This window comes from Onychostruthus taczanowskii, unplaced genomic scaffold, assembly GCF_017590055.1.
Source record: "Onychostruthus taczanowskii isolate IOZ18803 unplaced genomic scaffold, ASM1759005v1 scaffold20, whole genome shotgun sequence".
Lineage (NCBI taxonomy): Eukaryota > Metazoa > Chordata > Aves > Passeriformes > Passeridae > Onychostruthus > Onychostruthus taczanowskii.
In genome coordinates this window covers 5,594,408-5,619,442 of record NW_024499240.1, presented here as the reverse complement: position 1 = coordinate 5,619,442, position 25,035 = coordinate 5,594,408, and the positions used below count along the sequence as shown (strand labels likewise).

At 43.2% G+C, this 25,035-nt stretch overlaps 1 protein-coding gene across 2 annotated transcripts in view; it reads left to right on the top strand.

Moving 5' to 3' along the window:
- CHN1 (chimerin 1) overlaps nt 1-22,447 on the top strand; it is a 47,841-nt gene extending 25,394 nt beyond the window's left edge. For both annotated transcript variants that reach the window (XM_041403297.1, XM_041403296.1), the window contains 6 exons: nt 6,691-6,775; nt 17,103-17,276; nt 17,983-18,060; nt 19,192-19,329; nt 20,323-20,428; nt 21,523-22,447. In XM_041403297.1, coding sequence (XP_041259231.1) covers nt 6,691-6,775; nt 17,103-17,276; nt 17,983-18,060; nt 19,192-19,329; nt 20,323-20,428; nt 21,523-21,694 — 753 coding nt within the window. In that variant the 3' untranslated portion in view covers nt 21,695-22,447. The remainder of the gene's footprint in view (nt 1-6,690; nt 6,776-17,102; nt 17,277-17,982; nt 18,061-19,191; nt 19,330-20,322; nt 20,429-21,522) is intronic.
- Nucleotides 22,448-25,035: the final 2,588 nt, after the last annotated feature.

The window sequence follows — 25,035 nt, the reverse complement described above, 5'->3', positions numbered from 1 at the left end:
AGAGAGAGAACTGGGTGCCTCTAGCATAATCCCTGGGGAGAGTCAGTGTGTGTTCCCACAGATAAGAACACCTCAGGAAATTTAATGTTTCTATTAGACTCCTAGGACTTGAGGGGGGAAAATGGTTTAAAGGCATGGAAAATACCTGGAGAATATAACTGGAAAAAAACTTCCACAAAACTTATGAGAAGACCTCATCAGCTCTATGTTGTTCCTTCTGAAACTCAGTTATAAGACAGTTCAATCCAGAAAAGCTTTTAGTCATTGATGGATTTTAGTCTCCTAAAGTATTTATTTAATGTTACTTGCACTTTTTTTTTTTCCAAAGCAGATTCCAAATAGCACAATGTTATTTAAACCTTTCTGGTTTCCTAGTGCTAGTCCTTGCATTCATGCTTTGCCACTGACTTGAAAAAAAAAAAAAAGAGAGAGAGAGAGAAAGCCTTTATTCTAAATACTTAATTTATTTGGGCTGTAATTTCTTCCCACCTCACCAGCAGTTTTTTTAGTCTGCATGTGTATCCTGTGAGTTTGCCTTGTGCACAGCCCAAAGCCAGACCAGCTCATTTCTCTGGTAAGGCTAGGAAGTGCTCTTCTGGGGAGGACTGGGACTTTGCCTCTAGAAGCTTCTAGTGCATGTTACGCTCTCTCATCATCAACAGCTTTTCCTCCATATTAGCCTTAGGATCATGACAAAAGCATTCATTTAGGAATCTCTCAGGGATTTATGTTCTATTTACATGTAAGGTACATATGTATATGCAATTCCAATTCTAAGGATTATATTCAATTTTCACCTCTAGTTTCAGAATTTTTTGTATGGAGGCATGTCTCAAGTAAGTTGGACTTGGAATAAAACGCAAGATGTTCCTGTTTCCAGATACCAATTTAAAGAAAATCTGCTATTCCATCCTGAAAGAAAGGTGGCCACTTTCACTCAATTTACAACCAAAAATCCAGCACCCTGCAATTCTCATTTTTCACTTCGGCTCTCGTAGAGCACAAGCTAACCTCAATTTCCAGTTGTTCCCATCTCTGCTGACACAGGCAGTGCAAACTAGAGAGTAAACAAGATCTGACAGCGCTTCTGGCTCCAAGTGGGTGAGGATGTTGAGGGAGGTTGTCCTGCTCCACATTCCCAGTGCCCCCAGCAGCGATAGCGATGCTATTTATACCCCACGCTCTGACAGCATCTCTCCTCTCCAGAACTGCTGCACAAAGGCACTGGGGAGCTCCCGGGCTGGCTCCCCATGGCTAACACCTCAGCTGGGCTAAGCAGAGTCAGCTCTAGCTCTGGAGAAGGTCTGTTCCACGCTCTCAGTTACATTCATTTCTGTTACACCTTCAGGTGAAAGCAATTACCTTGCAGATACTGCTCTGCCATGTGGGTTGTCATGGCAGTCTTCTTGCTTCTCAGATTACTTGTCAGCAGCAATATTTTCCTCACAGGATAATTACCATGTGCTGGAGTATTTGAAGTGCTTTGAGACCCTTGTTTTGGAGGCGCTATCTAGTCGTCATAATAGATACGAGGACAGCTTGAAGCATTGCCCAAACTGATGGTTGAGTTTCTCACTCGTATCTCATCTTTACCCTTCACATCCAGGCAATCTCTGTCTGGACCAGGGATGGGTGAAAAGGACAGTGCCTATTGGATGCCAGCATGGGTGTGCTCAGTGCCTGATAAAATCAGCTGTGACAGGGAAAACAGATGTTAATAATACAGGCTGAGTTCATCGTTCTAATTGGGATTTACAATGTCTCCCATATTCAGTTTAAAGCTTGGTAAAACTCCAGTAGGCAGAATTCAGCTGATGGAATTGCAAATCAGCTAGGACCACTGAGCTGACAGTCTCCATCAGCAGTGTCTCATCGTCCTTGGGAATTTGTTTGAAAGACAGTATAGCCAGCAGACCTGAACCTTTGGAGTGCCATGTGGCGCAAATGCTGGGGGTGTGACACTTGTTCAGTCCCTGGTGGACTTATCTCCTCTCTGAGCCCTGACAAGGCTTCTGCCTGAAGTGTAAGGCTCTGGTAGCCCAGGAGTATAGATCAGCAGTATTTTTTTCCATCCTTTTTCAAGGTGATGTATTCCATCCCACAGCAGATGCCACAATGCCTGGATTTCCCAGGCCCTGTTACTCTGAGCAGCAGTTTGGTGTGGAGGGTTGTGAAGAGGTGCTCTGTAGGGAGCAGGGTCTGATGGAATAAGAGACTGTGGCAGCAGCCTCTCAACAAAGGAAGTTTTTTTTGTATACTGTTTCAAACACTTCTGTTTTACGTGCTCAGTGCTGGTTTTCTATAACCATAGTTTTTGTCAAGTCCAATCCTGTTTTTCTTCCTGTCGCTGGCTTTGCTAAAGCTCTGTTGATCCACCATCTTCCCTCATATCACATTTGCACAGCACTTCACTGATATTCTCTCATCTTCTTCCTCCCCTGCCTTGACAAATGATAAAAAGTAAGTCTTCCAGTTAAGAATAAAAATTATCTGCTGGCTCATTCCTGATCTTCAGGTAGCAATCAAGGATAGCTGAATAACTGCCTTGGAAAAACCAAAAGCATAAAAAATAAGTGGAGTAACAAGGTAACTAACTTCAACAGTGATCTTTGTAGAGCCTGAGAAATAATGGGGAGTGATCTGCTTGAGGAGTTCACAGCTTGTGGTAGGATCTGCTGTCAGAGCCACTGCGTCATTTTTTATTTGGTTCTCCTAAAATTTTGTCCTCTCTAAAAAAAATTAATTAAATGCAAAACAAAAATAAGTGACATTTTCTAACACTCAGAATTAAGCTATTTTTCCTTGTATGTAAGAAAATACTTTTTAAGCCTGAGCAAAAATCTTCTCCTACCTGGTTCACAACAGTTACATGTTTATTATGCCTTGTTGATAGTGCAGGAGAGTTCAGAATAGAAATGCCTAGGGTATAAACCTAACGTGAGGCTCTTTTCTTACCTCAGACTTGCAGGACAGCTTAGTAATAGTATTTTATGTAGTTTCTGAAGTAGATATTTTTCTTTAAAATTATCTAGACTTTTCTTTTAAATTGATTTTCTTCTGGAATTTTACAAACTAAGATTAAAACCAGTTTAATTTGCTCTCCCACTCGTTCATTTTCCAGATTCTTTAAAAAAATTATTCCCATTTGGACAGAGAGAAATGAAGATTTTTGGGTGGGTGTGAGAATGGATGGATTGGGAGATTTAAAGCCACAGTTGGCAATCCTGCTCTCTCACATTTTATGAGACATTAAAATCTGCATATGGCAGATGCTCTTTTTTACAAGGGGAAAGAAACCCCTTGTAATTTAAGTCAGGATCTCTGGGACTCTGCTGGGTGTGTTTTTAGAACTTTTTCTGGAAATCATCTTTTAGTTTTGAAAACAGACAAGTTGCTTGGCTAGTTTTTAGAATGGGGAATTGGATATAAAATCAGAATGCTGTGTTAAACAGTGTCACGTGATAAATGCAGTATTGTTTGCAGGTGCTGGCTCTTGAACTAGCAAAGGGATGCTAAGGTGTTTCTTTTTAGTTGCCAGATCCCACCCATTCTCTAACTAGGATTAAAGGCTGTTCTGACCTACCTCAGAAGACCCATTTTTCAGTATTTCCTGGCATCACTCACTGTGTCTGATTTAATTCCCAGGAAGGGTGTGTATTCAGAGCAGGGCAGGGTTAGGTGTCCAGTTCCACTCCGCAGAAGTGGGAATATTGATTCTCTGGGAAAAGAAAGCACTGCTCAGAACCCCCTCAGAAACAGAGGCTTCAGAGCTGATCTTGTAGGGTTGTTTAGACCAGGGCTGGAAGGACATTGTGACCTTTGGGCCTCCTGTTTAATATTGCCAGAGAACCTCCCATCTCATAGAAAGGATGAAGCAAGGCAGAGCATCACGGGACACAGAAAAACCTACCCTCACCTTTTAATCTGCTTTGAGTTTGCAATCAGAATAATGGATAAGAAATAGTAATTTGGATGGGGCAGCATAAAGCAGAGCAGGCTCTGGGTAAATCCAGCTGATGATATGGAAAGGCATTTCAGTGTTTGGATGAAGCCTGGCTGCATGGGATGAGACAGAAGTGCTAATGCTGCTGAGACAGTGGTTCTGAAGGACAAAGTCAGTCCTGGTGTTGAGAAGGGTGACCAGCACATGCAATGTTGGTAAGGAAGAGGAGAGTCCACCTTGTCCTTGTAATTTTTAAGTTGATGATGAGTCATGCAAACTCTTCTGAGGAGCAGGCTGAGAGCCAGGGTGATACCAGGGGAACTGGCTGTGGTAGAATCTAGGTGAATCATAGCTGCTACATGTAAGAGAAACTGAGCTCATTAGAAAAGTTCATCATATTAGAAATGGAGGCAAAAGGTTGCAGTTGCAGATTTGGGATGTGACAGACCCTGCAGAAGAGTTTCTGAGGAGAATCAGGAGGAGATGGAAACATGCAGACCATGGTGGGGAGCAAGAGACAAAGAAAGAAGAATGTTCACTGTTAAAAGAGCCAGTTAGAGATAGGACATCTGGGGTTTAATGAGTATCAGCACTGGGGGTGGCTCTGGAGAAGCTAAGCGGGGACTCCAGCACCTAAGGACAGCATTAGAAATGCCTTCAGCAAATAGAACGTTTGGTGATTTGTTGTTTGATTAATTGAAATCGGCAACCACAAAGGCACAAGGTAGGATAGTGTAATTCTTTTTATTTAGAAAGAACTAATAATGTATCCATCAGCATTTTAAGGAACAAAACAAAGTTCCCCTCCTTTGTGCAATCAGAAATAGTGAAATCAAAACAACGTAGGAAACGGAAAAATATTGTGAAAAGAAATTCTTTATTGTCCAGATTTCTGAAATGGCAATTTTGTTTCAATTTTTCTTGATGGGATTTTTGAGAAGTATTTTAAAGAGGTATGTTTAAGGGGAAATTTGACCCAAAAAAAAAAAAGGTGACCCAAATTATGCCTTCTTTTTTTTTTCCCTGAAAAAGTTCTGTAGGCATTAAAGCACAATGCTTTGCTTCAGGGTATTAGAATGTTCTTATTCTGGGAAGAGAAGACTGCCAAAAACCTGGATAAAAACCACCAATCTGAGGAAGAAAGTCAAAAGGATGTGGGTAGTGCAGGTGGGTAATGAAATGAATGGTGTGAAAAATCTCTTTGTGGTGAGAGGCAAAAAGAAAATGGAGAGTACAGCTGCTGAAAGTTTTGTCATCCTTTGCTTTGTGGAAGTCAGCCAGATCTGCAGGGAGAAGGGGCCCTGCAGAGCACATCTCACCTTCCAGAGGCGAGTGGGACAGGTGGGGACGGAGCAGGCAGCGCTGGGGACAGGCAGGGCAGGGCACTGGCAGCCTGTGCTCGCTTTGGACCAGGCAGTCAGGAATCACTTGGCACAGATGTGCATGTGAATTACTTGGTGAATTCAGCAGTAAGCTTTCAGACTGTCTCAGCAATGTCACTGCTGCTCTGAGGGTACCCAGGAGGCTGCAAACCATCCTGTAGCCAGAACGGAGCTGTGGCCTGAATTGCAGGGTGCTGCTCTGCATTGTCACTCGTGAGGTGCCAGCTGGATCCAGCTGCCTCTTCCATCGTGGGGGACACTTGCCACCTCAGTCAGGCCACTTTGCCTTTCCGTGTTCATAGCCAGAGCTGTGTGCAGATGTCAGGAACAAACACTTCCACCAGCTCCCTCTCTCTCCTGCTCCACGCTGATCCGACCGGGCGCTGCACACGCGTGAGGTTACTGCCCGCTCAGTAACTCTGAGAACTGTGTGACTCCAGCCTAAAGCAGGTTTGCTGTATTTCACTGCAAATTTCATTTCTTTATCATCATCAGCTACTAATTTTATTTTCAGCCTGTCTATTCTAAATAGCAGCTCAAAGCCTTTTACGCTGGCTAAGGAAGTAATGATTTTTCTGTAAAGAATCCTGTGGTTTCCTACAGCAGGAGCTTTATCGGAATGAAATCAGAAGCAGTTAATGGTGGATGCAGGATTTGTAACAAGCATGTGAACCAGGAATGAAAGCAGCATTGGGGCTTTTTTTCTTCTTTAGCTTTGAATTTTTTCCTGGTTCAGTGGATTCTTTTTTTTCATTTTGGGTTTTCAATATGTAGCATTAGTCTGAAGAAAATTAATTTCCTGGTGGAGTTATTCTAAACTGGAAAGTCTCTAGGCAAATTTACAGTATTTCTGTGTGGCACTGGTATTTTTGCCTGGCAGGACTCTTTCCATGCGAGGTGAAATCTTGCAGCCCTGTACCCATTTCACACAGTGCCTTATGAAGAGGAGGCCACAGCAGAAAGTATTTGAGATTGAAAAGTGAACTCTTGCATGGTTGCTGCAAAAGCCTTGCCTTGTGGCTAGGTTCCTTGCCCAGACAGAGGGATGCCAAGAGTGGGAGAAGGGCTATCTATGCCTTCTTCTCTGACCTGGGCTTGGAGCACATCCCCACAGACCCAGTTCTGCTGCCCTGGATGGCTTGGGGTGGAGGACTCTGGTTTTCCACAGCTCTGAAGGAGTCTTGGTTATTAATTCTTTCTTAGTTCCTTTCTTCCTTTCCTGCAGTGATAAAGGGAAGCTTCCAGAAACTGCAAGTGGTACCTTCAAAGAAGAGGAATTCTGCCCTGTTTACATGCGTTGATACTGATGTCTGTGAAATGGCTGGGTCATTTTCCATAATTCTCCTTTCTGCTGCTGTCTTCCAGGTGCACACGTTCAGGGGCCCGCATTGGTGTGAATACTGTGCCAACTTCATGTGGGGCCTCATTGCTCAGGGAGTAAAATGTGCAGGTAACAGTCATTCAGTGTTCTTTTCCTGAGTCATTGCTCACCCTGTAGCTCTGTAGTGTGCAGCCTGCTGTGCCGTGCCGCCAGGGCCGGGGTCCGTCTGCTCCCTGTCCAATGCAAGGAGGAGAGGTATCCACTCTGCTGCTGATGGTGTCAGGTATCTGTTCCAGTGACTCACTGGAGTCATGCACAGCACCCCTCCACTGCTCACAGACAGGAGACAATCATCATTAAGAGATTTTTTTCCCCCCACCCTTTTAGAAATGGAGGAGGAAATAGATGCATAGTTAGCTTGATTTCTTTTACACCATTCCATGTATTGGTAGGTGTGAGAAAGTCATTGGGGATCTTGATGAACAAGGTGGACCTCAGCAAATTCCACGTTGCTTCTGTGAAACAGACACTCAGGTTAATTTTATATATAAACCAGCTGTGTCCCAGCATGCCATAGACCCTAAATCACATCTCCTGCTTGCACACTGAAAAGAAAAGGGATGATGAATAAGGGATGCCTACTGAAATGTTACATAAACATTCAGGTGCTGGTAGAAATGTATTACACGCCTGGGTGTCACTGCAGGCATTTCTGGGATAAAGCCTCTCCAAAGGAAAGCAGTTGGACAGTTTTATTGATAAGGCTTTTCTGAAAGGAGAGGACAGTCGGCTTTCTTTCAAAGGCAAAGAAAAGGATCAGAGTGATCCAAATAGTTTGCTGTATTTAAAAAGTATTTTATGACATTCTAGCAAACCGTATTTATAAAAATGGTGCAAAGAGATGTTGATGTATGAAGACCTGCTTACGTTGCCCTGGAAACTGAATTTTCAAGCTAATTTAAGAAAATCTGCTCTGTCTAAAGCTTTCTGAAGTCTTGTCTCAAGCAAATAAGAAGGCTTTTTATCACAGAACTGCAAAATGATGTAATATTTAAAATCATTTCTAGCCACATAGGATTGAAATGTTTTTAAATTCTTCACCCATAACTATTTGAATGCAATATTGTGTTGTTACTATTACTGTCTGCACTGTCCAGGATGCATTAGAGAGTGCAGCTCTGTTTTAAGACATGATTATGCAAAAATGGCATTTCCTTTCTCATATTTTCCCTCTAGTAAGAATACAGGATTGCAGCCATGTCCTCCACTTGTGAGTGAAGACTGTTAGTAGGTTTTACTGCTCTTGATTTTATACAGGGTGTACAGTGCTAGGAGAAGAAGAAGCTTGATTTTGGTTTTCTGATTAGTATGTTTTTTATTACACTTGTATCAGTAAGTGTGCCATCTTTATTCCCTGCCTTAGGTTCCTCCGTTTGGGCATTTAGGAGAGATATCAAATATTTTGCAGATCAATGTTAGGTACTTTGATCCAGAAAAACAACAAAAATAAACTGCATGAAGGCTTGCAATGCTGCATGGCACTGTGGAATTATGTTACTTTTACAATTAAATCCAAATGGCTTATTATTTTGTACTGCCTTTTTTTTTTTCTTTTAACTGAAGTACAGCTGATTTCCTGGATTTACGCAGATTTTTCTAAATTGTGGATTTCCTAAAGCTTCCAAAAATCTGGTTTTCTTTCCTCCTTCTGAGGATGGTAATAAGTACTGCATGCACCCATTCTCTCCTTGCAGCATAAGGAGCATATGTGTATTAGATGACTTCATAGGTTCAGAAACTATAATTAGGGCTTTCTGTCTTGTGTGAGGTTTCACATCAGTGTTGGTAGCTTCCAGTAGTTTCTATGATCTTATTTGTGTTTTAAAATCCCTTGTTGTAGAGCCATGCTTGCTGAAGTGTCAGCATGGATTTGGGGTGGGGTGAGGCTGCAGCAGTGTCTGCCCATTCCCACAGCCGAGGCTGTGCAGCCATCAGAGCCAGAAGCTGCCCAGATCTGGGCATTTCAGGGAAACACTGGAGGTGCACAGACACGGAACGAGGCTCTGCACAGCCAGTGCTAATGTGCTAATGGAGGGGAGCTCAGGCTTGAGAGGTGGGAGTTTGGCCAAGTTTGTGTGGTCTTACAGTGCTTTAAAAAAAAAAGTAAATTTTGCTTCTGAACTGAGTCGTTTTAATATGGAAACAATGAGGCACAGTAAGCCAGGAGCCACATGAGGCCATTGTTTTTCAGAGTGGGTTTGTACTAAAAACAAAAAAAATTACAGCTTTTAGCAGGATGCAGCCCACTTGAAATCAAGTGGGGTTCAATGCCACTTCAGGGAAATCCATGAAATCTGTTTGGTGGTCTGTATAATCATTTTATTGAAAATACCTACAAGCAAAACTGCATGGATCATATGTAATTTTATACTTTTTAAAGCATTTGCTTTTTATAGCAAACAGTTGCACATCTCAAGAGGACTCTATTTGCTGTACAGAAGTGATGAGTTTAACAAATAGAAATGGATTACTGCATAGGCTACTCTCAACCATTTAAAATCCTATTCTGTGCAGAAGCACAAAAACATGCAAAAAGAGAAGTGTAGGACAGTCCAAGACTGGACAGCAAAGATAAATGTCACCCATTTCCTAAAGGAGGAAGAGCCAGTGGGAAGAACAGAGCTTATTTCTAATGGCTGATAGTTTACGTCACACAAAGTAAGCCAATCCTTTAAAAAATTATCAGCCAGAGCTAAACACTCACAGGAGTACACGTGCCATAGCAACCAGCAGGATGCCGTAGCAAATTAACTGGAGTTGTGCTTTGTTTCAGTCCAGCATGGCTGAATGTGTGTCTCTGCCAAAAGACTGGAGTGTGGTCAGGATCTTGTCAGGTGCAGTCCTGTATTACTAGTTCCTGGAAGGTGGATTCTCCTAACTTATCCTTGTTCAGGTTTTATGGTAGGTAAAGAAGGAGGACTGTGTCTTTTCCTACCTTAAAGAGGTAAAAGTAGGCACCACATTGGACACCTGATGAGTAGTTGTTGGTTGAAATGAGATGTTGGGTGTTATCTGGACTGCAAAGGTTTGGGGATTAATACAAACTACCAAACATGAGAGGAACTTCATTGTCTTCCAAACTTAGAACTTGGGGTAATGCCTGGGATTTGGATCCTGTTGGAAATTAATTGGTGAGTGTAGTATGTAGTTTGACTTCTGCTGAAGGTATCTAGCAAAACAGAAATAGTTTCTTTTTACCTTAAATGTCATCCTCTCAATTTTGGTCTTTATTTCATCACCGTCTTTAAAGACAGGTTTCCTTCCCTATTCCCTATAGAATCCTTATAATAAATATCTGCCCTACTGCCTCAGAGGGTCATACTTCCAACTTTTGCATCCAAGCCACAGACCCTTAAATTTTTTGTGAGATGAAGACACATCTGTATGTGAGGAATCTGTTTTTTCTGATGGCATGCTCCATCTCTAGTGTGCTTTCCTGCAGCCTTTGGCCATAAGTAGAAAGGACTGAAGAAGTATTTGAAATTATAATGCCATCACTTTTTGTAAACACTGAAGGTCAGTAGAAGTTAATGAAGACATAAGATTTTACTCCAGAACGAAATCCAATGCATGAACTTAGAAAAATGTATTCTTAGTTACATTCCTTCTATGTCAAGCTCTTCTGCGTTCACAGGGCTCATCCCAGTGTTCAGAAGAGAAGCTAACAATATTCAAAGAAAATTTGCGGATGTACACCAGCAGATTCTTTTTATGAATGATACAAACATGTAACTCACAGCAGCATTACCAGACCAGTGTGTTCTCAGAGACTGGAGCACTGCTGGTGCTGTTCCTGTGCTACCCAAGTGGACTGGTAGACTGGCAGATCAATAGATTTGTCAAGCTGTCACCTGTCTCCAGCCCCTCAGAGCTCTCCACGTCCTTCCCCTGTGTGCTTTTGCTTGTTGTTCCTCATGAATAAGCAGTTCAATCAGAAGATTTATTTTTTTTAAACTGGCTGGTTACAAATCATTAATTAGATTATCTTAAAGGGTTTTTTTTTAAATATCTGTTTCCCTGGATGCTTTTGGTGGTATTTTGGGTTGCTCCTAATAACACCAGTTAGCACGACCCTCTGAGGCCGTACACAAAGCACCACTTCTGCAGCCTTCATAGTTTTGCTCCAGGCTATCTCAGCCTGCTACACATGTAGCATTTCCTGTCTTCTGCTTTCCTTGGAGCAGGTAACTTCCCTCTGAAGAGCTGATAAAAATTAACTTGCAGCTGAACTGTCAGTGTGCAGATAACCAGCTCCCACTGACAGACCCCAAGCAATATTGCTGCCAGCCCTGACCACAGTAAGATCTTGGAGTTCATTTTCAAAAGAGCTAAAGTACAGTCTCAAAGCAGGATTGTTTTGTGAATTACTGCTTAAGTGTTTCATTTTCCCATTTCATCCATTTCCTTCTCCAGCAATTGAAAGATGTCTTCCAGCTGCCCCATTTCCTTTGCTACTTGTTTTGCCTTGCTGTGAAATCCTTTGTGTTGGACAGCCCTGTGTTGATCCATTGGTGTGTAAGGATGAAGGAGAGCACAAAGGAGCCTGTGCATCCTCAGGCACTGATTGTGCAGGCAGAGTGCTCACGCTTTCTGTGCCTGGAAAAACAGCTGATGCTCTTGTGACTAAAATCAGCAAAGGGAAGGGCAAGGTGTTCTCATCATGTTGCCCACTCTCAAGGTATTTTGCATGGCTCAGTCATGAAAAGCTTCTCCTCTGCCCACGCTTGTGCCTTACAAACACATCCATGCTCCTTCTGAGATGAACACCCGGATCCTGCTGGTTGTGAAATGCCGGGCACAGCCAGTCAGCCCAGTAGAGGAGCAAAGCAAAGTCACAGAGGTCAGGGCTGTGGGAAGGGGGCTGGACAACAGCCCCTGCCCATCAGCAGCAGGTGCTGATGCTGTTGGAGATACGTGCTGCCTGACAAGCTGTTCCACCAGCTCGAGATCTGGTGGTGTTCCTGCAAGGAATGAGCTCTGGAATTTTGAAATGCTAATCAGACAGCAGAGCCTTGCTTCAGAGCCATTCCCCAGGGGAAGCTATTCTGGACTATATATTCTTGAAACTGCAAGTCCTAAAAGCAGCTTTATCTCCAAGCCCACACAGACCTGGAAGCCTTGAACACGCCAGCGGCACAGCCAGGGAGCTGTCGAGGAGGTAGGCAGGTGTTGTGGCAGGAAGCCTGGGGACTTCTTGAACAGGCTGACTCTAATCTTTCAAAATTTCTGTAAAATGAAACCATTGTCACTAAGCATTTTGGAGGCACAAATGTAGGTATTCTTTTGATTTGAGATAAGGGAATATTGGCTGGTTTGATGGGCTTTTTTCCTTTTTGTTTCATCAGCCCTGATTTTTTGGTAGCATTAGGTAATTATGTTGCCAAGTAACTGGCTGCCCTCGTGAAATTCCTGTCTTAAAATAACGTACCCTGTAGTGATGTGGATCTAAGCAGGTTTTAGGGAACATACTCCTATGTTTGGAAGCAATTTTTGCCATGGGGCTGCTTAATGAAGTGGCTTAAGGCTCTTTGGTGGGACCAGGCTTGCTTCCAGATGTGCCTTGCAGGTGAACACGTAGCACATATTTGAGGCACTCTGGCAGCTCCAGTGTGGCCACCCAGGTGGCAGCCATGGAACTGAGGAGGAGGAAGAGGGCAGACCTTCACAGCACCCTGCTGGATTGTGCATGGAAGCACGGAGTGCAGCACGTGGAGCCACTGGGGCTGCTACCTTCGCTTGCCTGTTGGAGCACGCTGCATCCCATGAAACAGAAAACACTGCTCCCTCTGCTACAGAAAAAGTGTTACATTTTTAAAGAAAAGCTATGAGCTCATGAGTGATGTATGAGAGCAAATGGCTTTCTAACCTATTCACCCTTGCAAGAAGGAACGATGGCAGTACTTTGTGCTTGTGAGGAGCCCGCTGTGTTCCTGTGTCAGCTCAGGTGTGAGGGTGTTGCCCTGTCTGCTAGGCGCTGCAATGGATCAGCCCAAGGCAACACTCGGTGCCAGCACTGCAGCTCCGTGCTCCCCACCCTCCTGCACTTACCACAAACCTCAGAAGAGTCTTTCAAGACTTCTTGCAGATAATGTATATCTACCCTTTAGCTCTTAAAGCTGCTCTTCAGAGTGATAGAACACATCAATTTTGGGGGGAATAATTTGGACATATAATTAGAGTGATGTATGTAACACGTAGTATCGTTCCGATGGAGCATGATCAGCAGCCATGTTAGCCAGTAAATCATAAACCAGAGGAAATCTAAAACTGACTGAAGTCAAATCAACAGTATAACAAAACACGACAGCTGAGTATATTTGAGTCTCTGCAAATATTTATACTGTGTGCTCATGGGGCAGTAGTAACATACATCTATCTGTTGGCTCTGCTCATGCATTTAATATGAACATGTTATTTGTTCTCTTAGCCCAGTGGACTAACATCAGTACTGGCTGTTTCTATAACGTTACCAGACCTTCTTCTAGGCATCATAGGAAGCTATTGTCAGGCTGGTTTTAAACTTATTACTTCCCATAGAAGTAATGTCACAGCCCATCTGAACTCGTAGATCAATATGCTGTTAAAGCCAGGGCAGCTTATCACCGACTTTCAGACCTGTCATCTAAAATTACTTTCTGCGCACCCTCCTTAAATTTCCAAACTTCCTATAAACTCTTGAATTTATGACTGCATTGGTTTTGGTCCATGTGGTATATTTGAAAGGTGGTCACAGTTTGATAGCACTATAAAAGGAACAGTAAGAGTGATTTACAATTCTACTTCTTAGAAATCATCTCTATAAGGTGAAACTGATTAACCAAAGTCAGCAGAAGTTTTACTGTTGACCTGCAAGTGCTCATGACTGCATCTTTCACATCTGTCCCGTATTATTCCAGGATTTATCAGCAGATACAATGCTTTAGAGGCATTTCTCTGAAGCTCCTCACCAGCCAGCAGGTTCTGTAAATGGGTAAGGCTCCTGGTTACTTTGGATCCAGAGTAAAGCTGCTATTCTGGATTTATTTTGACATAATGAAAAGTAAATAGATGCTCCATTTCAAATTAAATTAATCCTCTTGGTCTTAATGAACGCAGCCAAATTATGAAGCTCATGTGCAAACAAGGCAAGCCGTCCTTAAGACTACCCATGGCAGCATGTTGGGAGATTGAGGACTTGGCTTTCCTCTTCCTTCCCACTTGATTCTAAAATAATGGCTTTTGGAGTTTTCAAAGCAGAGGACAGAGGACTTTTTTTGTATTTATTTAACAGTATTCAGTTTGCAGTATTCCTGTCATTTAGGACTAACAAGTAAGTTGAGTATAGTTAAGTATAAAACTGGGACATTCCCAGTGCTCTGTGGAGAGGAAGACTGACCTCCTGCCATGGTGCTTTTGAGCTCGGTGGAGTTAGTGAGACATCATCCTTAGTTACCAAGTGAACCAGAGATGAGTGAAGTGACTGAGACATGGATGTTCTGCCTTTGATGAAGTATTGTCAGCTGGGGTTAGAGGCCCACTTGGTTCAGGAAGCCCAGCACTGGTGAGTTTCAGGTTCTTCATTGGAAAAAAATACCATCTTCTGATGTAAATTCACTGAAATAACCTGGATATATTTACTGATATGAAATTGCTAAAGATGGTTTTCTGTGCTTACACAAAAGGCAAGAAGCCTTAGTTATCACAAGGACACCACACAGCCCAATAATCCTGAACATAAGGCTCACACGTTTTCTAAACATTAGGTATCTGAAATATTTCCACATTTTAAATGTTTCTCAAGACTGTTGATAAGCCCTTAAGCAGTGGATTGGTGCATAAAATGTAATCAAATGCAAAGGAAGAACAAATGAGAGAGGAGAAAAGTTGACTTCTGCATTTGTAATTATTATTCTGGGATTAATGAGGTCAGATTCAAAGCCTATCTGACTCTATGGGATTAGCAGTAACACAATTACTGTCAGAAGCAAGGTTTTCACAATGAAAACATCTCTGTAAATTGAGATTTTAATGAATTTAAGCTTTCTTGTATATAAATATAATTAAGATTATCTCAGTCAAGGCAATAATTGGTTTAAGTCAAGTGTAAGGTGCTTGGGAGTATGTGTTTTTTTTCTTTTTTCTTGTGTATTTTATTCTTAATTATCCTTGGGTTCCCAGAAATGTAACTCTGAGCTATATTGCTGTTTGTGTGAAGCAGCTAATTTGCACTCACAGAATCCTTCATGAGTGAGGTGCTGCCATCCCAGTGTTGTAGACATCATTTTTGATAGACAGATATTCATGCTTGTTGGAAGAGGTGCTTCTTGAGGCAGTTTTAGGAACTGTATGTACAATAATTATATTTGCATTTGTAAATACTATTATTACAATGTTAAGGTTTATTCCTAAATAAAGGAAGTCAAGATTTAAGATTTCCTTTGTGGTCTCAATTTGCTTCCCTTGTATGTGTGTTAAGATGTTGCCTCTAATTATTTGACTGTTTTTTATTTTTACTCCTCAATTTTCTCTTTATTTTGAAAGCAGACTGCTTTAATAGCACCTATTCAGTATTTTGTCTTGTTGTTTTTAAAAGTGCTGGTGTTACTAATGACACAGTATTCAAACCTTACACCAAAGAAGACTTACTTTACCTGTGCATTTCCACAAACATTTATTGATTTGGTTCTACAAGACCCGGAGGAGGCAAGAACAGCTTCTCCGTGCCCAGGTCACATGTTTCAGTGAATGTGGGCTCCCTATTTAAAGCCCAAAAAGACCTGTTTTTTCAAAGTTCAGGCAGGATGCGGCACAGGGCACAGATATTTAAAGCAAAGGAGGAGCTCCTCTTGCCCATGCTGCCTGGCAGGCTCAGTTTCTTTGTTCTGTGCTCCAAAACTACAGGAAGGGAGAATGCTGGGCATGTGGTCACTTGGGAGTCTTGGAGCACTTGACTAAGTGTGGGATTTAAAGAAGTGCTCGGGTGAAAGCAAGGCTGTCCCTGTTCCCTCTTTGGCAGCGCTGAGGAGCCCGGGTGCGCAAAGCGCGCTTTCCCGGGGCAGCGGTGCGCTCTGGGCTCTGCTGGGAGAGCTGGGGCAGAGCAGCGCCAGGCTGGCCCGGGGCACCGTGTGTGTGCAGGGGTGTGTGTGGCCAGCCTTTGCCCATGGGGGGTCACAGCACAGAGGAGGGAAATCCAGCACCGCAGCTCCCTGCCCGTGCACTCCCCGCTCTCAGGAGGAACGAGGTCACTCCTGCACAGAAGGACCTCCAGAGAATTCTAATCAGCCATTTCATCTGGAGCAGGATCTGAGCAAGTTCTGATGGATTGAAGGTGACATGCCAAACTTTAATTGCAACCAGAAGATCCTAAGTGACAAATCTGGTTGTTTTACAGGTCTTTTAAGTAAACAAAGTGCTTTTAGCAGCAGGCTGCAGCTGACTTAGTGGAAATTAAACCTAGCCATGAATTCTGGTGTTTACTGTTTTGGAAAGAACTAAGTCACATAAGTTGGAGCTTTAATGGAAGTACAAGTATTGGCAAAATCAGCAGGAACAAAACAGGAGGGGATTCTCAGTAGATAGATACCCAGTCCTGCAGTGAGAGAAGAAAGTACAGATTTTCACCAAGGCATTGATCATTCAAGCTCCTACATCCCTTAATGCTGTGACAGGGCAGGGCACTCGGGATGGCAGGGCAGCAGGGTGCAGGAACACCTGCAGAACAGGGGTCCCTGTGCATCCCAAGTGCTCAGCAGAGTGTGGCAGCCACCCTCGCTGGGATGTGGTGCTGTTCTCGCTGGGCTCGGCTGTTTCCTGACAAGCACGGGGCAGTCTGCATGGCAGAACAGCAGAGATGGCACAGGCACAGGGTCAGTGCCAGGGGTCAGCTCCCTTCCAGGCAGGGCAGGACAGCACTGCCACACGTGTCCCTGAAGTTGCTCAGATTTTGGCACTGCCTTGCCAGCTCACTGCAGATGGGTTGTAGCCTGTTTGTAACCCAGTCCCTACCTTCATCTCCCCTAGGAGATGTCTAAAGTGCCAGATCCAGGGCTACATTGAAGATGGAGGTGTTAGGAGAGCCCCAGTAACTTGGGAGAAAAGTCTTCATTGTGACAGCAGTGTATGTAATGGTGGTGGGGAACACAACTGATCCCTAGCTCCTGATTTGAAAAAACACATGGAAAGCTTGTCACTCTGTGTTAGCCCTTCTAGAAACAGAATAAATGTCTTGGGTAGGAAATCCTTCTGACTTCAGGGCTGTCCCTTCTTCAGGTATTTGGTGGTTAAGGGCCCTGAAGAGAAGTAACTGTAGTGAGCTGAGGTCGGATCCTGCCGGAGCCGTTTGTACTCCACAGCACTGATCTCAGAATACATTTTCAGTGAACACCAGCCTAATCATGTTTTCATTTTTTCCCCTCAGATTGTGGTTTAAATGTGCACAAGCAATGTTCCAAGATGGTCCCAAATGACTGCAAGCCAGACCTGAAGCATGTCAAAAAAGTGTACAGCTGTGACCTTACCACGCTAGTAAAAGCACACTTCACCAAGAGACCAATGGTGGTAGATATGTGCATTAGGGAAATTGAATCTAGAGGTAAGGCATCGTTAATGGACTTCTGTTGCTTTACTGATAATCCATTTAGATTGATCTGGGTCATCTGGGTTTCTGCTGAATGTATGATTGCTCAAAACAGATTTGCACAAGACATTTTATGACTGCCAATTACCTTGCACAGCTAATATTATACTGTGCATTATTTCATGGTTCATACCATTTATAATTTTTATAGATTCTGCTAGAAATTGCTTAATGGGAAGTTGCTGCTTTGTAGTTACATATTAGTGCCTATCTTTCCAATAATCATTTTAAAAATTAAATTAAGGTGGCAAAACAAAGGGGGTTCATATTAATGTGTTCATTCTTGCTAGTTTCCCTAGCCCACACTGAGTATCGTTTTCTAGAATTAAGGTACTTGCTTTTATTCTGAAATAATGACTGATCGTCAAGTATGTTAATCTGAGTTATTTTTAAATGAGCTGTAATTGGTTTAATACATTCCTTCAGCTCTGAAGTCATTTTCATAAGTACAGTTTAGTGCTGATAGAACAAGGCATCTATTGCAATGGTCAGGGTTAAAAACCCAGGACAGGGTTTTGTTCTGGAAGAAAAACCTGATAAGGGTTTTAAAGCATGTCTGCTTTTTCTACCTTAAATGAAAAACATGCCAAGGGAAGAACCTGGTTGAAGGCAACTGTAAAACTCAGGACTAATTTTAATCTTGTTAAAATGTTCATTGCAGGTCTTAATTCTGAAGGACTATACCGAGTCTCAGGATTTAGTGATCTTATTGAAGATGTCAAAATGGCATTTGACAGAGGTACAGTCTTTCCTGCATGCTGGAACTTGGTGCTGATGTCTCAAATATACAGTTTTTCTGCAGAGCCTCTGTCTCACGCTCCACTGCACCATCCGACGGCTGTGCTGGCAGGAGGGGAGACGCCCCATCAGAAAAGCACATCAGCTTCACTTTGGCCTTTATTACAAAAATCTCCTTTTCTCCTTCCATCAGTATCTGTGCTCCAGTAACCATGTGTGTAGGAAGGACGAAGCTTTGTGAACTACTGCCCTAGTTTGCAAGTCAAACTGTGCTCGGAGGGGTGGGGGAGGGAGAGAGGGTGAGTGGTGAAGTGCCTTAAGAGAGCTGTGCAACTTAAATCCATCTTTCTGGATGAAAGCTCCAAAATAATAAGATGAATGCAATAGTGCAAACAAAGTTTGAATTATTACAGACTAAAAGAAGGTCACTGAGAACAAACTCTTCTCTCTGAGAAAAGACAGTGGGAAAATTAAAGGCTTCCCAGCTGCAGTCCCTCTATCCCAGTAGAAATCAAGTCCAGAATCCGTGCTGGAAACTCTCTTTCCTGTTTGTCTCGGGGACTGGACCGCTTCGGACAACATCTGTGGTGTTAGCAGGGTGGGGATGTGCTGCAGAAGCCAAGTTCTGGATGTGTGTCCGCTGCAGTTTGGAGTAGGTAGTATGTTCTAGTTAAATGGTGAACACATGTTTTTCCTATAAAATAGGGGGGCTGTGAACAAAGCTGGTTTTCTGCCTTTTACTTTTTTCCCAGACTCCCTGATTTCTCATTCAGTGCTGATGAATGTGTTGTTTTGCAATGCAGTGTGTTCAGAAATAGCTAAACGTCCATACCTTAATACAAGACAGATACTGCAAGATCATTCAGGCAGGTTTTAAAAAAAACCCAAACTGTATTTTTTAGTAATTATTTGAAACAAAGAAAAGATGTGTTACTTTATAAAATGCTTGAGGTTTTCACCCTGAAACCATGAACATCACAGTCCAGTAACAGTTTCACGTACCACAGCCAAAATATGTAGTTGTTTCCTTTTCAATAATGTTTGCTTAAGCGAGTTATTATTTTTCTTTTGAATGCTGCTCTACATCTGTTTACATTTCCAAGGCTTTAATATCAGTGCCTTCTCCACACAGATGGGGAAAAAGCTGATATTTCTGTGAATATGTATGAAGATATCAATATTATCACTGGTGCACTTAAACTGTACTTCAGGGATTTGCCAATTCCACTCATCACATATGATGCCTATCCAAAGTTCATAGAGTCTGCAAGTAAGTGTAACACATTTTTTGTCTGCTTTTCAATCTTAGCCTTTTCTCCTTTTTGTGCAGGACTGTCCTATTTGTTTTATCACTGTCCCACCAGCTCTTACCCTGCATGCCCGATTTAGTAAGGATTGCAGGACTAAACATGCAGTGCACATTACGGCCTGACCACGTGATGCTACGTGAGCATGGTCACATTTTCCCTTGCCTTTGTCAACAGGAATTTTTCCTTTTCATCACATATTATGGATTACATCACTGGAGTGTCTTGCATGAGTCCTGGGTACTTGACAGTGATTATTTAAAGTCTGTTGGTTTTATGGTGCCAGAAAGAAGGTGATTTATGGAAATGTTTAGAAATAGGATGTCGCTTGTTTCTGGAGTTGTCCGTTTTGAGTGTGTTCATAAGCTGATAACCACTCATTCTCCCAAAGCCAGCTTTGGGGCTGGCCTGGCAGAAAGTGGGCCTACAGGCACAGCAGTAAGCCCAGCTGGAATATCTCTCCCAAACATCCTGCTGCCTGAAGCATTTCTGTGATGTGTTCACACCAGCCACACCTGGAAGGGTGTGAGGTAGCCATGGGTAGAAAACAAGGACTGGATGCTGGCCTTACAGCTCCTTTGGAGAAGGCTTTTTCCAAGTCATATGGAGGCAGCCAAAGGCACTGATGGCAAAGTTCCCAGTACCTTCTGCTCTCCCGGAGTTGCACCTGCAGATTATTTGTGCAAAACCAGTCCAGTCAGCAAGATTGCCAGAGGATTTTTTTTAGTGGGCTGCAGGGAATCTTTCAGTGGAGTGCAGTTTGCTTTGGGAAGTTTTCTCTGTCCAAAACCAGTCACATCCTCACGGTGCTCCGAGCACCTCTTTGGACAAACAAATCCTCCATGAGTAATCCAGCAGAGCTGTGAGACCCTGTCTCCTGTGCAGGCCAGGTTGTTGCCTTTCTGTGTGTGAATTCTGGCTGTTCGTGTGGTGACAGTTGAACATCTGTGTTTCAGAAACCACGGATCCGGATGAACAGCTGGAAATTCTCCACGAGGCGCTGAAGCTGCTGCCGCCTGCACACTGTGAAACATTACGGTATCTCATGGCACATCTGAAGAGGTGGGTGCAATAGCTGCAAAGAGCTCTAAGCCACACTCATTTCTAGCAAAATTCCATGTTAGCACCTCCAGAAAAGTCTGGTCAAGGCCCACCAAATCCTGCAAAGGGCCTGTGGCAGGGGTGGTACTGTACACAATGGCAAAACTCAGACACAGGGGATTATCCCTTGCAAAGCAAAACCAAGGTGGCATGTTAGGGTGTCCATTTTAGTTTCTCAAGTAACATGAACTTACTGTCAATATGTAAGAATCATTCCCTTTCCATAGGAAACTACTTTATTTTAAGGTCTCTTCTGCCTTTTTTCATTATGTAGCTCCTCTGCAAGCAGGACTGTGTTGACTCTGCCAGTGCCTCAGGCAAAATTCAGCTACTGAGTTTCTGCCTGATTTGTCCCTTTATTTCAATGACATTTCTAATGGGTGTTTTAAAACGGACAAAGGGATGAGAGACATAGGAACAAAAAACTCCACCTTACAGCTTGTGATGTGTGAAGTTAATTTTTCCTCAGCCTGTTCAAGATTAGCTGTTGCTGCTCCACCTAGCAAGTTGGTTTTGCACATCATATTTCTGGTATAGGTGAATGATAAGGTAGAAAGGTGACAAAATTCACTATTTTTAAACTTCTGTTTAATGCTTTGCTAAAAGGAGCTGTGCTGCTCAATAGGCCATTGTCTTGCTGCTGAATTCAGGTAATCAGACACAGCTCCTTTATTTGGAATACTTACAGACTGGAGACACAGCAACTTGGTAACATCAGCCTGATCTGTTTTCAAATAAAAACTAAGGCAGGAAGGGAGAAACAGAAGAAAAATCTTGAGTTTGTAGTTTTTGTATACCAAAGGACTTGTTCATGCAGTGCAAGTGAGCACGGTCTGTGTGCTCTGAGGGGGACAGACACTGACTCACCACAAACCACACAGCATTTGCTTTCACTCGCTCCCAAGTGTTTCACCTGACACTCCCATGTGTCACCTGCTGGAAACAGTGGCCTCTCCTTGGGGAAAGGCACACATTTCTGCCCAGTGTCCCTGATTTTCAAGCATATGCAGGCATGGTCTGGCACCCATGTGAGAATCACTGGGTTTTTTTTACAGAGTAACGCTCCATGAAAAGGAGAACCTGATGAGTGCAGAAAACCTGGGCATAGTTTTTGGGCCAACTCTCATGAGAGCGCCGGAGCTGGACGCGATGGCTGCGCTGAACGACATCCGCTATCAGAGACTTGTGGTGGAGATGCTTATAAAAAATGAAGACATTTTATTTTGAATATTTTGGGGGTTTTGTAATAAAAAAGGAAGCAACAGTGTTCTATGGATGAAGGAATATTTTAAAGTAATTTAATGGCTCTTGTCACTGAATTCCATATTTGCTAGAGCTTTCGATGTATTCAGAATAAAAATGAAGGAACTCTTTGTCGTTTCTGTAGTGCCATTCAGCTGATGTTGAAAAAGGTTAACACATACTTTCCAGTACTAGTAATCCTGGGTGTTTATCATGTTGAAATAAAAAACAAAATGCCTAAAGCTATTGCATGATTTGCTCCCTGTTCTCCCTGTTCTGGTGAGACTCATTCCATGAAGAAAACAACTGAACTGGTGCAGCATCTTTGTTCTGGATAGTTTGTGATTGTAATTCAGCATGTTTCTCCGTGTAAACCTGTTGTGAATTTGCTTTTTTTGTTCTATGTAATTGGTTTCTAATACTAAAAAGAAGGCAGACTTCTGTGAAATGGAGCCTCTGGCCATTTATTGACATTTCATATTCTCTTCCACTTCTGGGGCTGATTTCTTCTTGGGTTTCTTTCCATTTTTTCATCATATAGTAATTTGTTTTTAACAGAAACAAAATTGTACTTTAAATGTTACTTTAAGTAATTCTCCATGATGTTTATGGTGGTTGCAGTGAAATCTGCAATACTGAACAGTGTTCCTTTATTATTATTGCTATTTCAATTGTAATTTTGTATTTTTATCTGGCATGCATATATTAATTTATTAAATTTTGCTTTTAGAACTCTAACATTACGCTATTTTTACTTTCTGAACTTGTTTCAAAAATACTGATGGTTTCATTTCTTACATTGGCATTTTAATGCTGAACAACCTCTGACTTAAAGAATTGGGTTAGAGTTTCACCAGTTTTGACAAGACTATTCTAAATATTTTGGGTCCTGACACGTTGCTAAGGTTCCCACAAATTCCTGTCTACTTTGAAAATGCCTCTCTTCCTTGTCCAAGATTCCTCTCAAGAAGGCTTCAGAACTCTTAAATAAACCAAGAAAAGTATTGTCAAGCCATCTCCTACTTCATAAAATATATCTGTTGTTATAATTGCCTCTCTGTGAACTGGAATGGCAGTTCACAATTACACAACTGTAGCTGCCCACAGTAAATGGATACACCACTGAATTTCACATGAAGAGACATCCTTGGACATTTCATTTGCACTTCAGGGGTTCAGCTCTGGTGCAAGCACTTTGGTCAGCCCTGGAACACCAAGGAACGAGGAGGAATAATTCCCTAGTGATCAGAAGCAGCTGTGCTGCCAGCAATAAGGTGCCTCTGCATCCCAGCCTGCCTTGCATGTCTGGTGAGGAGAGGAGAGGGGAGATGGTGGCTCTTCTGCAGCTCTCCTGAACTGGGGATTGAAGGATCCCAGGGAGGAAAAGGTGAAGCTGTAAGCGTGTGGGGAATGCTGCTCTGGGCTGGGGGCTGCTGGGGAGGCAGATTGGGGGAAGTTGTGTATGGTTTCGTTTGAGGTTTTTCCCAATCATCTGTAGTATTGAAGTGGCTTGCTGTTATAATTCCTGTACTAATTAGTGCACATTATCACTTTATTTATGGCAATGAACGACAACAGATGGAAAACTCTATGTCTGTGACCGTAGCCCTGCCTCCCCCAGCCCAAAAGGAGTGGTCCATGTGCTGCTCAGTCCCATCTGCCTTGCACTGCAGCAGCCACACATGCTCACCACCACCTTGCTCCAAGCCAGCTCCTGAACATGCTGTGTCACCCACTGCTGCCCCGATGCTTTGTGGTGCATTTCCTCCCTGGGCCCTGGGTTTTGGGTGGCTCCTCGGGCCATCCATCGCTCCTGCATTCCCCTGGGGATCCCTTGCAGTGGCTCTGGCTGGCCCTGTGCAGAGTCCTGTCACTGCACTCAGCTCTCAGCCCCCGGCAGTGGCACTGCTCAGGTGTCCTGGGCTCTGTGATCAAAGCACTGTGTGCCTTGGGAGCCAGAGGAGCCCCAGTTTCCCGAGCAAAAGGCAGCTCTTGTTCCCCAGTGCTGTGCAAGTAAACCTGGGCTGGGTAGTTGTAGTTGCCCTTTCTAAAGCGTGTAGCAGGGAGCACACAGTAAATGGCAGTAATTAGAATAATTACCTTTTCTTCTGGTGTGAAATATCCAGCCTGTCCCTCTCAGGGGAGCAGCAGGCAGGTGCTGCTGCCACAGCTGCTCCCCTCCAGGTGCTCCCAGCTGCCTTGGGAAGCAGAGGTGGCCCCGCCAGGTGGGTCAGTGAGAGAAAAGACCGCAGAAACAGCAAGCCTAGATTTGCTCTGGGGATGGTCAGTGCACACCAGAGGGGCAAACAAGGTTTGTTGGCTATAATAACCACCAGCCTCCTGCAGGAGAGGTCTCCTCTCAAGCACAGTTTAACAAGTGATTATAATAATGGAAGTTTCTGCAGGAAAGGAGGAAAACCTAAATGGGGAGCCATTCTGATCATGCTGAAACAAAAAGCCCAAACATAATACACACAAAACCCCAAAGCCAGAGCAAGCAAAGGCCCTACAACCCCCCACACCCAAAAGTAAATAGAACCACCCTCCAAAAACCCATGTCAAGCAATGCAGCTTTTCCCTGCTGCCCCTGTGAGTGGTGACAGCAGCTCCAGCACAGGAGCCCGGGGTCAGGCAGCCAGGCCCTGCTGGCACCAACACCCTCTGCTCCCCCCAGTCCCACATTCTGATGGGCTGTGAAGGAAACTGCATGCCAGGGGATGATGTAGTTCAGAATGTGTTCAACACCAGCTAATATCAATATTCAACTAATTAGGGCTGACGCTGTCTGCCAACCACCCTGCTCTGCCCACATGGAACAGAGCTGCCCCTACAGGGTGAACTTCTCTTGGATTCCAGTATGTGGGTCACATGTGTTAGGGGCAGGAATGTGGGATGGAAGACCCCAACAGTCAGTGAAGTGCTTTCTTGACTTGGAATCCCAGGAATTTGTATGCAGTGACTTTCCTTTATTCTCTTTCATTGCATTTTTTTATTAAGAGTGTAGGCAAAAGCCTCCATTTTAATCTTGTTTTTGTTACTATTGTATGAAATTCTAATCTTTCCCGAGTGGTAATCTTTTAAACAGGTATTGCAGAAAAAAAATTGTCTTTGTAGTGACTTTGATATTTCTTTTTGCTAACCAGGAAGATGCTTTGCACAGGCACACAAGCAAATTTCATGGTTTAAATTCCATTTATTTGATTTTTTAATTAAACACAGAAAGCAGGTATTTTTAATATTTGTATTAGTTAAGTGGCAATAGAATAAATAATCCAGGTCTCTGAGAAGCAAGGGCTTTCACCAAGTTGATTTGTTCTCTGAAGGAA